Source organism: Phodopus roborovskii, unplaced genomic scaffold, assembly GCF_943737965.1.
Source record: "Phodopus roborovskii unplaced genomic scaffold, PHOROB, whole genome shotgun sequence".
Lineage (NCBI taxonomy): Eukaryota > Metazoa > Chordata > Mammalia > Rodentia > Cricetidae > Phodopus > Phodopus roborovskii.
In genome coordinates, this window is record NW_026125675.1 from 665,708 (window position 1) to 680,869 (window position 15,162).

Here is a 15,162-nt window from a genome sequence, read left to right on the forward strand (position 1 = left end):
GTGTTGGGCAGGTTTCCCATCCCAGGACACATGGACCACATTGAATTGGACCATGTCTTGCAATTTAACCTGAACAGGTGTAGCCAGACATAAAGGGATCTTATTCCCTTTTATTCTGTTTCAGAGAAGTGGAAACATAAGGGTTTGCTACAGGCCAGCAGAAGGGTGGTGTCCAGCCCTTGACAAGGGAAAGCTGAGGGCCCAGAGTAAGCATAGAAGGCACCATTTACCTTAAGTCACACTTCCTATGAAGAATGGAAACTTAGTTTCAAAATAACATTTTGCAGCTGTAGGATGTTGTAAGCATCCTAGAGTGCAGGAGATGAAAGTCTTGGTCTGAGACAGTGTCTTCAGTTCCTCTCCAAAAGCAAGGTTATGCAGCCTTGGAAGTTAGGGGGAACTACACACTGAAAGTATACATCAAGGGTTCCAACTACCAAAAATATAGACATTACACATTTTCAGGCCCCAAATAATCTGATAGCAGCTCTTGGGGCTCATGCTCTGACCTGGCTGCACCTCAGATAGCTTACGTTCTTCCTCTTTTAGCCTCTCAGGGTTCTAAGACTTGTAAAAGTCCTTGTGATCCTAGAGTACCACAACATGACTATTTGAGAGCTGCAAGAGAATGGCTGCTGCCAGTGGTGTCCACTCACCTTCATCCTCTCCCTCTTCTTTTCCACCAGGCCTGGGAATCCCAATTGTTCTGACTTGGACACTATCCTGCCTGCTATTACCAAGAAAAGTCACAATGGATGATTGCCATAACATTCACATTCATCACTGCAACCTCCTAGCCAGTCCTCCATCCCAAAGGGAAGTAGACAATGCCCAGGTCTTCATGGTTGTGGCAAAGGATGAGGAAGCCATCACTACCACCTCAAAAAATATATATGATAGTGGAACACCAGGTTCTCCCCAGAGGCCTCAGAGAGCCTGCTCTCCCTTTATGGTCATGGGCCCCATTACTGAGTGCCCATCTGATGAGGCTTCTGGCAACCAAATAGAGGAGCTGGAAGAGCCCATGCCATTGTTACACAATACACTAAATATAAAGGTATTTGACCTGGTGCACTTTCTGCTTTTCAAATATGAAATGAAGGCTTTTACCACCAAGTCAGAAATGCTGGAGAGCATTGTTAGAGAGTATGAGGAGTATCACCCTGTGATCTTTAGTGAGGCCTCAGAGTGCTTAAGACTTGTGTTTGGTATTGGCATAATAGAAATGGACCCTTTTGTCCAATCCTATATCCTTGTCACTGCCCTGGGGATAACCTATGAGGGGATACTAAGTGATGCCCAGGGTAAGTCCAAAACTGGCCTCTTAATAGTCATACTGGGTGTCATTTTTCTGCAGGGAAACTGTGTCAGTGAGGAGATGATCTGGAGAATGCTGAATAACATAGGGTTTTGTGATTGGAGGAATCCTTTCCTATATGAAAACCCCAGAAAGCTCATCACTGAGCATTTTGTGCAGGAAGGGTACTTGGAGTACAGGCAGGTTCCAGACAGTTATCCTCCTAGCCACGAGTTCCTGTGGGGCCCAAGGGCCTTTGCCGAAACCACCAAGGTGAAAATCTTGGAGTTTTTTGCCAGCATTACTAAAAGTAATCCCAGATTCTACTCTGAAAAATATGCAGAGGCTTTGTGGGATGAGTTACACAGGGCCTAGGCCAGAATTGTCCAGCAGATCTAAATACTGCCCTGACTAGCACACATTCTACTGAATTGACAATTTCCAACCAACACTAGGTCAGGCAGAGTCTATAATCCAAGTTCTATACTCTCCTTCTGGAGTTGGAAAGTATGAACCATTCTACTCTCACTGTTCTGTTTGGGTGACTTTAGGATTCTTGATATTCCAAAATGTTAATACACTAACTAACAGATTTTTTAGTTCTAAGTTTACAAATGTCATTAGTAATACATGTGTTGTTGATCCTGGTTATAAAAAATTACTATTTTAAAAACAAATGACAATGACTTCTATCTTAATTTGTAATAGTCACAAGATAACATTGAAATTGGAATTTCCTGGGCAGTTGAAAAAGAACTTGGCATTAACTTGAACAACAATAATAAAATTAAGTTTTGATTGTCTTACAATGTTTATTCACTCATTCTGGCTAACTAATTAAACTTTAAAAAGGTAAATAAAGTTTTTACCCAAAACCCTTCAGTGAGCACCTTTTCTTTGCAAAGTACTGTGTTAGCAGTGGGAAACAGAAACCAGATCTCTTCTCACCCATGGAAAAGTGGGACATAGTAGAAGCCTGGACTACTACTCCCTGTACACAGGATGAGGGCAGGATACACAGCCCCGTCAGGAATACAGTGAAAAGTTCTTTCAGACTATGAGCACAGGTACAGTGGGTCTCCTAGGCAAGCATCCAATGCAGCCCAGTGTTGCAAACCAAGACATTTTGGGAGTCATAAATCACATGACAGCTCACAGGGTTTGTTTCTACTATTCTATAGAATCTGATCCCAGATTGTGACCACCACAGGGTCCAGGCATGCATGAAGTATAAATGTAGATAAACACACTCATTAACTGAGAAGAGGATATTAGCTGTTAAGCAAATAGTAAGCAAGCTAGCAACCCACAGATCAAGAGGTTAGGTAAAGAGGAGGACACTAGGGGAGATTCATAGACCTCTATGGAAAGGGGAAATAGAATGAATTTTGTGGGTGGCCTGGGAGCTGATAGGGACAGGAGTTTGGGGAATCAGGTGGGGGGAGGTATGGGGGGGAAAGAGTGCAGGGAGGGACAACTGGAATTGAGAAGCATTGGGAGTGTATGGAACCTAGTGCAGTGGAAACTTCATGTGATCTATGAAGGTGACCCTAGTGAGTACTCCTAGTAATGGAGGATATGGAGTTTGAAGTGGCATTCTTTTGTAGCCAGGCAAGATTTGCAGTGTTGGGACTGGATTGCATTTGGTTGAGTTGTTGACCAAGGGTGTCACAGGCTGATGGTAAGACAGAGGGTCATTTTCTGAAAATTAACAGTGGGCTCTGATTGCTGAGGACATCCACAAAACTCAGCTTAGAGAGGTTAAGATGGTGCCTGCATGGAGCCTTCACCCCTAAGGTCTAGTTTCCTTGGTGCAGGAAGGTACTATGCAGGTTATGGGAAGAGAAGCCTAGCCCTCAACCCAGCCACAAAACCCTCTACCTATAATCTTTCCTGGCTGCAAGATATGCTGAAGCAATGGTGGTGTAGAACTTGTTGTAGTGGCCAAACAATGTGCCTTTTAAATTGAGACCCACAATCCGCAATGGAGCCCACACCCTAGATGGCCAGAAACCAGAGACTGGATAGCACAGAGGTACTTAAGGTAGAACCAAACATGGCTGGCAAAAAAAAAAAAAAAAAAACTAAATGATTCCTAATGGTATTCTGTTATATTCATAAACCAGTGCCTTGTACAGTTGTCATCAGAGAGGTTTCATCCAACAACAGATGAGAGTAGGTGCAGAGACCCACAGCCGGACATTATGTAGAGACTGAGCTTAAATTGGAGGTCTCTTTTAGGTCTCTCCCCTCAGAGATCAGGGAGCTCCATGGAAAAATGAGAAGAAAGATTCTAGGAATGAGAGGACACTTGGAGAACATGGCCCACTGAATCAACTAAGCAGGGCTCACCTGAACTTAAGGACTGAAATGGCAAACACAGGGCTGCATGGGTCTATTCCACATCCTCTGAGTATATGTTATAGCTGTTAACTTAGTGCTGTGAGACTCCTAACAATGGGAGTGGGTGTATCTCTGACTCTTGCCTGCTCTTATGACTCTTTCTTCTATTGGGTTGCCTTGTCCAGTAATGATATGAGGGTTTTGCCATGTCTTATTGATTTTTATTTAGTCATGTTTGACTGTTGTTTCTTGGAAGATTGCTCTTTTCTGAAGCGGAAACAGGGAGAGTGGATGTGTAAGAGAAGGGAGGTGATGGATTAGCTGGAAGGAATAGAGGGAGGAGAAGCTGTAGCTGGGATATATTATATGAAAGTAGAATCTATTTTCAAATAAAAAATGTTAGGCTGTATAAATTGGAAATAAATTTTGGAGAAAGATTCAAACCTTGAAGTTTATCTAAAAATTTCCAGGACTGTACTAAGTTGTGGATTACATATTGAGTTAGTGTACAGCAAACAATGATAAACTTATAAAAACTATTTATTATGTATTTATCTTTTTTGAAATATACTATTTAAAAGTAAAAAAAATATTGATAATGCTTCGAATCCCCCTTGACAGCGCCCCTTACCAGCAGGAAGTAGTTTGGAAAGAACAACGCCCAAATTCCCAAATATTGTCTATAAATGTTTGTTTTCATTTAAATGGACTTGGTTATATAAAATAAATAAATAAAAATTAAAAAAAAACAGAACAAAACACATACAAAAATATTGATAATTATAATAATGGTACTGCATGTGTCAAACATAATAATTTGGGGATTGTCCATGGCTGGGTCCTAGGTAGCTGAGTGTCCAGATGCAGAATTTTCAACATAACAATTTGGGGATTGTCCATGGCTGGGTCCTAGGTAGCAGAAGTGTCCAGATGCGGAATTTTCTATTCAAGTTCAAACAATTACCTTTGTTACTGCCCTTTTATTCAGTCATGTCTCTCCTGTGCATGCCTATCCATGTCTGCTTCTTTTATTCTTGTCTGACCTTCCTGCTGCCTTTGAAAACTAGAAAGGTTGATCTGAATTTCTGCCTGCCCAACAGCAGGCATTCTCTAGTAAGATAAGTCCATGTAGAAACACATAGATCAATAAAAGTGGGTTAATAATTAAGCCAGAGATAGGCAATAAGAAGCCCTAGTCATCGGCCAGCAGATTTATAATTAATGTAAGTCTGTGAGTGTTTATTTGGGGGCTGAGTGGTGGTGAGACCCAGGCAGGCCAAGAAAGTCCTGAAACAGTCCTCCATTAAAAAGTGGGAGAAGAAATGGATTTTGTTTTTTGGCTGATGCAATAATAACCCTTAACAGGATGTGCTTGTAGACACGTAGAATATTTTTTTTTCTAGAAAAATGGAACTAATTTGTACACTTTTTTCATCAAAATATTTTATCTGGACATTGAGTACCATATATAGTCAGGCTTTGCCTTGGGCTTCCAGCTCACAAAAAAAAAAAAAAAAAATAAAAAAAAATAAAGACACGGAGACTTTTATTAATCACAAAAGCTTGGCCTTGGCTTAGGCTTCTTTCTAACTATCTCTTTTAAATTAAAACCCTTTCTATTCATTTACTTTCTGCCTCGTGCCTTTATTACCTCATCTCTTTATTGCCCATACTGCTTGATCTGTATCTCCTTGCAGCTGTGCCTTCTTCCAGGTACCCTCTCTGCCTAGAAATCCTGCCTAGCTATTCTAGCTATTGGTCATTCATCATTTTATTAAAGCAACCAGAGCGACACAACGTCATAGTGTACCCAAAGATTATCCCACAACAGTTGTCACCCAATAAACACTAGAACATAATGGCCACTATTTGTTGGGCATCCTTAGAGACCTCCAATTTAAACTCAGTCTCTCTTTTGAGGGACGTACCTGGTCTGCAGTCCAGAATACTCCTGATGTCCAGTCAGAGTGTGGCCATGAACTATGTATGCCACCAACCTGGTCCTACCTGTTAGCCAAGAGCCAGGAAGAGAGACCCCATCTGACACTTCTTCTGAGCCACTGGTGTATACAAGAGAGAGTTTGGCGAGTCAAGGTGACCAAGTGGGGACACAAAATCAATGCATCCAAGAGAGCCTCAGACCTGAAGAACAAAGCCATTGTACAGCCAATGAGGAAGGTGACGCCAACCTCCTCAGTCTATGCTTCCCCAGGAAGATCTGGACCATAGAGCAGAATGAGGCCTTCCAGTCTGTGAACTGGAGTGACAACGGACACAGCATCATGACTGAGGTAGACCTGTTTCAGAGAGAGGTCCTTCACCGCAGGGACACAGGAAAGGTTTTTGAAGCAGAAAGCCTGAATAGTTTCCTTCACCAGCTCTACCGGTATGGGTTCAGAAAGATCGCCAAAAGGATTCTGAGCTCCAGTCTGGAGAGAACAGGAAAACGATGATAAAGTACAAAGTTGTTCTTTGCCGCCACTATTGCTGATGAGCACATCTTCTTGTGTGCACACCCCAGGAGTGAAGTGCTTTAAGCTCCTCATTTGGCAGGGGATGTTGTTTACTGATAGGTGAAAGTAATAGACTTTGACATTAAACTCTAGGCTACCCCTTAGGTGTCGGCAGGCAGGCAGGCAGACAGGCAGCAGGCAGGCAGGCAGGCAGGCAGGCAGACAGGCAGCAGGCAGGCAGGCAGGCAGCAGGCAGGCCCTGAGAAGCCAGTTAGTGTCACATACATAGTCAACACCTTCACCTGTGACTCATTTCTCTTTCCTGGCTGGGGTCCTGGGCCAGCACATAACTCATCTTGCCTACAGCCCCAGTCATTTTCTCCATCACAAAAGATGACCAGTATAATGCAGAGGGGTGGTGTAGCTATATTACCAATTGGCCAACGAGTCCATTTTGTTTCAGATCTACCACAACGTCAACCCTCAGAGAGACAAACCAGAGCTCCTACAGAGTATCAGGAGGAACAAATTCTGAAACCTGTTTCTGGTGAGCGAAGCACAATCTCCAGTCACAAGTGCAGCTGAACAAGGGCCAAGTCCAAAGAAGATGAAGCTTCTCCCTACCATACATTCCCCAAGGTTCCACAAGATGGAGGATGATGACATGAAGTCCCAGAAGGGGGACCAACAACCAGACACCAGCAGTACCAGCAGCCATGCTTCTTCTCACTGTGCCTTCTAGTACTGACATTCAGAGCAACATCCCTGTAAGTACCCCAGACAACTGTCCACCTCAGGAGACAAGGGGCCCACGTGGAGAGGACACCTCTGATGATACGGTCCCTCCTTTAACTACTGCTAAAATGGGAGGGGCTGGGCATGTGCCCAGTAGCTCCTCAGGGTACCTCAGGCATGGGTATGTGATGTCTGTGTACAACACTTGCACTTCCATCCTGAAAGCTGCCCTCTCAGCCATATCCCTAAGTGAGTCCACCATGGAGGAATAGGAGCAGGAGCCGGAAGAGGAGGAAGAGAGGGAGGGGGAGGAAGAGGATGAGGAATACTCAGAAAACTCGTGTAATGTCTGTGCACTGTTCAAAACCAAACAACTTCATAAACTCGCAGGCCACTAAAGATAGAAAACTCACCTTCTTTCTGAAAAGATCCAATTTTTGTTCTTACTGAATAAAACCAGATCTCGTGGTGGTAAATAAACATGTTAAATTGGAGCCTGGGGTCTGTGTGCTACCACTCTGGGCTCTGTTCCCAGGGCCCTGGCTTCCACACCATTCTGTCCTCCCTGCCCCGTCGTGGACAGCAGCAGCATCTTCATTCCCTCAGCAAACTGAGTGCAGAAGGGTAGGGAACCTGACCTGCTGGTGTCACCTCACACCACTGTGGTGTCTGGAAGCAGGACATTCCATTCCCCTGGGGCTGCTCCCCCAAGTGAGGTCACCAGGACGTTTCTGAGCAGGAGCTGAGGGTCACTGCCAATCATTCATTAGCACTATATAAGCGCATCTTAAATTAGCTGCCTATTAGCTAAGGAATGAGCACTACTATACCTTGGCCCCTGAGTTCTAGGCTGTTCCTCTTAGCACTTAGTGTGAGAAAGATTCTGACACATAAGGAAAACAGACACAACAAATTTTTCAAAAGTACTCACAAACAATGCTAAAATGTTAACATCACCGCTTAATTCTTCTCAAACAACTTCATGCTATCAGCAATATTTAGGACTTTCAAGATAAAAAGTGGGTGGCGTACAAGGCACACTTTCCACAGAGTAAAGGCATTGTTAAAGGATAGAGAATCCCTTGTTCATGCTGCTGTGCCTGCATGCTGTCTCGTCTGGAAACTAGAAAGGATGCCCTGCCTACCCAGGGACTCTGAATATTGCCTCTTTCACAACTCATCTGTATCTATAGAAAGATGTGGACCCTGAGATGTAATTTTATAAACCTGGTCAAGGCTGTGCTTTTTACATACCTGTTCATCTCTACCCAGAAGCCTACCTATTCTGCACCTCAGTGATCCGGAAGTAAACTTTGATTGGGAATTTGTATGGTTGCAATAGGTTTTACTGAGTGTCACATTAGCAACTGGGAACTGGGTATATAAGGAGACGGACATGCCTTTTTACATGATCAGGCCCTAATGCACCCTCAAGTGAGAGATGTGCAGCAACTGTCTAATGAACCTCAATTCCTAAAGACCCTATCATTATCCTCTTTTGAGGTAAGAAATGATTCCTTTGTAGACATGTTAGCTCCAAATTGAAAAAAAAATGTATTTCATCATGCTTTCATTGTGTCCTGTCTAGAGACTGCCCCATGGGAAATTACTGCCTGTCAGTATGACTAATGCTCCCACTCAGGTGTTCAAGTAAGAAAGGTCATATGGAGCATAGTGAGACTTACAGGTGAAGAATCATCTGAAGAATAAAATTCTCAGTATCCCCTAGGATGGTTAAAATTGCAGAGTGGGGTACAGAAAACTGCCATTGACTAAAAAAGGTGGGCATTTTCTGTTAGCTTCACTATGATACCTTCAAATGATGTGGATAATGTATGACTTAAAATATCTGCTCAAATTCAGGCACGGTAGAATGTGATTGCAACTCCAGCCCTTGGTCATATATTTTGGTGTTTTGGGGGGACTTCTAACCGTGGGAGTGGGTGCTGTTCACTTGAAACCCTTTTCCTGCCTCATCCAGCCTTGATAGGAGAGTTTGTGTCTACTCTTACTATAACTTTTTAGGCCATTTTTGGTGGATATTCCCAAGAGCCATCCTCTTTTATCGAAGGGAAATTAAGGAGGAATGGATTGGACAGGGAAGAGGGATGGCAAACTGTGGTCAGGATGCAATGTACAAGAGAAGAATAAAAGAAAAAAATCTGAGACTTAAACAAAACTCTAATAATCATTTTCCTAGAAACATTAATGACATTTAGCTATTGTTAAACAATATTTTGCAGTTGCTACCTTCACAATATTCAATCATGATGAGTCCAATTGCCTTTCACTGACATATTCTGTGTTACAGGATAAATGGAATTGTGCTACTCATAATGTATGTCTTTTTTCTACTTAACTTTCCCCCACTCCCCATGTGCTCAGGAGATCTTGTCCCTTTCCCCTTCTGTAAGGGACCTTGTATGAATCTCTTAGAATCCTCCTGCATCTTATTTTCTCTGGCAGTGTGGATTATAGGCTGGTGATCCTTTGATCTAGGTCTAAAATCCATATACGAGTGAATACATACTGTGTTCCTCTTTTTGTGATTGGGTTACCTCATTCAGGATGGTTTCTTCAAGTGCCATCAACTTGCTGCGAATTTCAAGATACCATTATTTTTTTCTGCAGAGTAGTATTCCATTGTGTAGATGTGCCACATCTTCTTCATCCATTCTTCAATTGAGGGGCATCTAGGTTGCTTCCATGTTCTTGCTATTAGAAATAATGCTGCTATAAACATAGTTGAGCATTTTATTTTAAAAGTATGAAGTACAACAGATGATAATTGAACACAGTTGGAAATAATATTATGTGTTATATAGGTACCAATTATTTAAATTTTCACAAAATTTGACATGCTACTTAGGAACAAATAGACAGTTTCGTTATAGTATATTTTCATATGCTAGAGTCAAATACAAATAAAATGTCCCAAGTATTTAATTAATTACTTTTCAAAAACCAGTACAGGCAGAAGAATCAGAAGTACAAGGTTAGCCACATAGCCTTGGATGTATGAGATCCTGTTTCAAAACACAAACAAAAAAATTTTAAAAAATATACTCTACAGAATTTATAAAATGTCAAGGCAAGTCTTGCTAGAAACTGTAAGGAGTTAGGTTTTTCTGCCAGCCTGGCCGGTCTTGTACTGCCGCTGCACCAGCACCAATTAATACACCAAGACTCTGTATTTGATATAATGCTGTTGGCCAGGTACTAGTTTCTTATTGGCTAGCTCTGTCTTAATTATTAACCCATTTCTGTTAATCTAAAATATCCAAATGGTCTTACCGGAGAGCCGGCTGGCGTCTTGCTTTCTCCAGACTCTCCATCTTGACTCCTTCCTACTTCCTCTTTCCTCCTTGTCTCCTAGTCCCTCCTATCTTCCTTTCCTATTGGCCAACAGTGCTTTATTCATCAACCAGTATGAGAAACATATTTACAGAATGGCATCTCCCATCAACAAACAGTATCCGGAGACAGTGTTGTTGCCTCACAAACTGCAACAGTTGCTTTTTGAAGAATATTTATTAGGTTAACAGTTTCTGTGAGGGTTTCAGTTCTATGCACACTTTCATCTTTCTTATCTGAGAACAAAGTAACAGCATAATCCCCATTGTTATGGGGAAGCATAAGACATTTCCTTATCATGATACATTTGTCATACCCAGGCATTTGGTATCAGTTTGACTTGCCATGCATTCACTGTCCTCTCAACAGCAGGTATGGGAGGAAGCCCCATATTCACATGATCAAACCACAAGATGAAAGTCACCTGGCACCCTGTGCATTTGAGAGAGGAGATCCTTAGGAGCCTCCATAATGTAGAAGAAAGCATGCCAGCCTCATAAATGTATGTGCTCAAAGAATATTTTCTTGTGTTGAGACTTCAAATCCCAGTAGGAATTCATCTGTTAGTAGTTACTACACCTGATATATACTTACCTTTTTTTCAGTTATACTTATTTAAACATTTTAGTTGCAAAAAGTATGATTTTATTCTAGTGGCAAAATAGCCTAAGAATAAATATAATTCTCACTTTAAAATTTCAGTCCCTCCCTCTAAGATCACAATGGTTAATCTGATATCTATTAGTTTAGAGCTTATTTCTATCATTTTCATACAAATTTTGCTATGAAAATGTGTCTTTTTAATATAGGTTCCATTTGTGTCTCTGCCTAAGAATGTTTACTGACTTCTTGGCACACCTGGAAATAACCATCCTGTGGTTATAGTTTCTGGCTTATATTGCTCTTAGGTACTTGTCTAGGACATGGTTGTCCCAAAATACTGATGTTTGCACAGTTGAAAGAAACTCACTAGTGATGGCATGGGTTTTCTTGTAAAGCTGATATAGTTAAATGGTATATAGTTAAGGAAGCACCATGTACTATCCTTTTAATCGCATCTACATCTCTAAAATAGTATTTTCCTTGAAGAAGAAGCATCCCAGAATGATAGAGTCAATGACAATTTTCTTGGAAACAATGAAGAAGACTGAGAATGGTTAAGTGAACTGTAATATTTTTTCAGGAACTCCAAAGACCCAGGTGTTGGAAAAGCTCCACATTTTGAATTAGGGAATTGAACCTTTTGGTTACCTCCCAAACATGTCCTCATCTTAAATCACTGGAACATAGGGCTGTAAGAGACATGGCAAAGGGACTTTCTAAATCATAACAAGAAAAATAAAACACCCAGAGACTGATATTGGGGTTCAAGCTTCAAGCTGAAGTTTAGAAATGCAAAGAAGTTGGACACTAGCTCTTACTGTATCTCAGACTGAATTGTGATCCTGGCTCCACCAAACCTCAGACTGCTGCCTCTCCTCAGTGTGACTGGAGAATCCTGAGACTTCAATGACCCTCAAAGTGGCTAGAGAATGAATAATGAATGCCTGATACCGATTACCAAAGACCCTGCTCCTATCTTTTATACTTCTCTAGTGCTGGGATTAAAGGCACGTGAGCCCAGGTGCTGAGATCATCTCAGTGTGAGGTGTTTCTCTTTAGGACTAGATCAATCTTGTGTACATCTGGTTGGTCTTGGACTCACAGAGATCTTTCTACCTCTTAATCCTGAGTTCTAGGATTAAAGGTGTTTACCACTACCTACTAGCTTCTGGCTGCTAGGATTAAAGGTGAGTGCCTGGCTTCTATGGCTTGTGGCTGACTTTGCTTTCTGAATCCTCAGGCAAAATTTAATAAATCATAAATAATATATATCCAAATCAGTCATTATTTCCATTAATTTCAACTAATCCCCAAAATGTATTTTTAAACATTATCTGATTTCCATTGAATTGCATATTTTCTTAAGAATAATCAGTAATTTCCTTCATATATTATTATACACTGGTATTTTGATAAATAGTACTCTTTCACAAAGCTAACATCATAAAAGAACGACAATTTTTTGATCCGTTTCATCATTCTTTTGTGCTACCCATGTCATGTAGTCATCTCATTCATTTTCTGAAACCAACTATCTTCAAATGTTAATATTGATTTAGCTCCATGCTATTCTTGTGCCTCATGAAATTTCTCATTAACATATTAAAATTTTCTTCATAAAATATATATCCCTTTTATTGTACAGGCTTGTTTTAGCTATCCTGGGTCTTTTGCTTTTCCATATAAAGTTGAGTATTATTCTGTAAGAAGTACAGTTTTTCCACCTGCTGCCGCTGGTCTTGTCTAGCCGCCGTGCCAGCCCCAGTTAACACACAGAGACTCTGTATTTGATATAATCCTGTTGGCCTGTTACTAGTTTCTTATCGGCTAGCTCTATCTTAATTATTAACCCATTTCTATGTATTTCCACGTGGCCTTACCGAGAGCGGAGGAATGGCGGTTCTGTTATCTCCAGACTCTCCATCTTGACTCTCCTTACTAGTTCCTCTTTCCTCATTGTCTCCTAGTCCCTCCTATCTTCCTTTCCTATTGGCCAACAGTGCTTTATTCATTAACCAGTATGAGAAACATATACAGAATGACATCTCCCATCATTATTCTTTCAAGGTCTGTGAAGAATTGTGCTGGGATTTTGATGGGGATTGCATTTAATCTGTAGATTGCTTTTGGCAAGGTTGCCATTTTTACTATGTTGATCCTACCTATCCAAGAGCGTGGGAGATCTTTCCATTTTCTGGTATCTTCTTTAATTTCTTTCTTTAATGATGCAAAGTTTTTGCTATATAGGTCTTTCACATGGTTAGCAAATTTTGTGTTGTGTTTGGGGCTATTGTAAAGGGTAATGTTTCTCTGATTTCTTTTTCAGCCCCTTTATCCTCTATATATATTAGGGCTACTGATTTCTTCTGGAGCATCACAATCCCTGATTTCAAGCTCTAGTACAGAGCTGTAGTACTGAAAACAGCTTGGTATTGGCATAAAAATACACAGGTAGACCAATGGAATCGAGTAGAAAATCCTGATATTAATCCACACACCTGATTTTTTACAAAGAAGCTAAAATTATACAGTAGATAAAAGAAAACATCTTCAACAAATAGTGCTGGCACAACTGGATGATGGTGTGTAGAAGACTGCAGATAGACCCATGTCTATTGCCATGCACAAAACTCAAGTCCAAATGGATCAAAGACCTCAACATCAATCCAGCCACACTGAACCTCTTAGAAGAGCAAGTGGGAGGTACCCTTGAACAAATTGGTACAGGAGACCGCTTCCTGAACATAACTCCAGCAGCACAGACACTGAGATCGACAGTTACCTCCTCACACTTATAAGTTTCTGTAAGGCAAAGGACACAGTCAACAAGTCCCTGCTTCCTTGCTTGTGCTATCTCTCTCATTCTCTGTCTTGTTTCCTCTCTTTGCTATTTCTCCCTCCCTCCTTCTCTCCCTTTTCTCTCTCCCTTCTCCATTTCCTCTCCCTATTTTCTATCTTCCTCTCCTATCTTCTTCCTTCTACCTCCTCTTCACTCTTCTCTCTTCCCTCCTTTTCTGTCTACCTCTTCCCCACTAGATACTCAGTAGGAGAAATTCAAGCAACCATAGACTCAAAACCTTGACACTGAGCCAAAGCAAATTCCATTTAAGTTGTTCTCTCTAACATGTGGTTACAACTAAGGAAAGCTAACACAGAGATTTGTGTTTTAATTCTTATTAGTTACTCAGTTATTTTACAGTTAATATTTTTGAAAGTTCTGAGTTTAAACAAGCCATATTGGTTTTGCTTTATTTTAATTTTACACACACACACACACACACACACACTCAAACATTCATAAACAATTATTATGTGATTATTTATTTTTCATACAAGATCTCATTTAGTTTAGACTGGAACTTATTTTGCAGTAAAACTAAGAAGACCTTAAACTGCCACCACCCTTTGGGAACTGGGATTACATGCATAAAGCTATCATGCCTAATTATAGTTCTGGGAGTGGAACACAGGCACAGGGCTTTTGTGTGCCAAGTAAGGAATCTATCAACTGAATTATATTTCCAGCTTTATTTATTTCAACAAACCATAAATTTAGCATTTCTTTTTCTCTTCGTTACTCCCTGATTTTATCAGTTTTCAAATGCATATATGTTCTAGGTTTGGACAATGTTGAATCATCTCATATTTGTTTGTCTAAAAGTTTCATTATTGTATCACCATCCTTTATATTAAGGAATATCATTAGTTTATGAAAATGTGTACATTAAATTGCACAATGTGATGTCTGACTATATATATATATATATATATATATATATATATATTAAAAGATATTTATCTTAAATATAAAATATAGTTCCAGAGCTTCTGGAGCTACGGTTGTAAGCTCTAATGTGGATGCTGGGAATGATATTTATGTTGTAATTGCTATAACTGGTCTTTACATAATTATTTTCATAGTTTTTACCACTTTCACTGGGGAGTGCAGGTCATCAGAATTCTTCATACTGTCACACAGGAAGGTGACCTCTGCACTTCATCTTCCATTTCTGTAGACTGTTGTTCTTTTGAGTTTACTAAGGTTTTTCCAGCCTACTCCAAAATTTATGTTTATGAAAGCAATTCCTGTGAACTATTGATCAAAACTCTTCCCTCAATTAAGCTCTCACTTAATGTTTTTTCTTGAAATGGGATCAAATCAATACATAAAAATAAATCAGTGCATGTTGGTATACTTTCTTTTTTCTGGTGGATATATGAAAAAAGAAACAGTTGACAGTGAAAGTGAAAGACACTAAGCAAAGTTCTATGATTTCTGTGGAAGTTCACTGAGATGCAGAGTTTGGGACTAGGCAAGTGTTTGCATGGCTTCCTTAAACAATCTGTGCTATGGTTTTTTTGTGAGATAACTAAAAT

General features: G+C 40.5%; 1 protein-coding gene and 1 pseudogene across 1 annotated transcript; both read left to right on the plus strand.

Annotated features, from left to right (window-relative positions):
- The first annotated feature begins 751 nt into the window (after window positions 1-751).
- On the plus strand, window positions 752-1,672 carry LOC127217306 (melanoma-associated antigen 10). The gene has a single exon (XM_051178251.1). The coding sequence runs from the start codon at window positions 752-754 to the stop codon at window positions 1,670-1,672; it is 921 nt and encodes a 306-aa protein (XP_051034208.1).
- A 3,922-nt stretch (window positions 1,673-5,594) lies between these two features.
- Window positions 5,595-7,226, plus strand: LOC127217374 (heat shock transcription factor, X-linked member 3-like; annotated as a pseudogene).
- The last annotated feature ends 7,936 nt before the right edge of the window (window positions 7,227-15,162 follow it).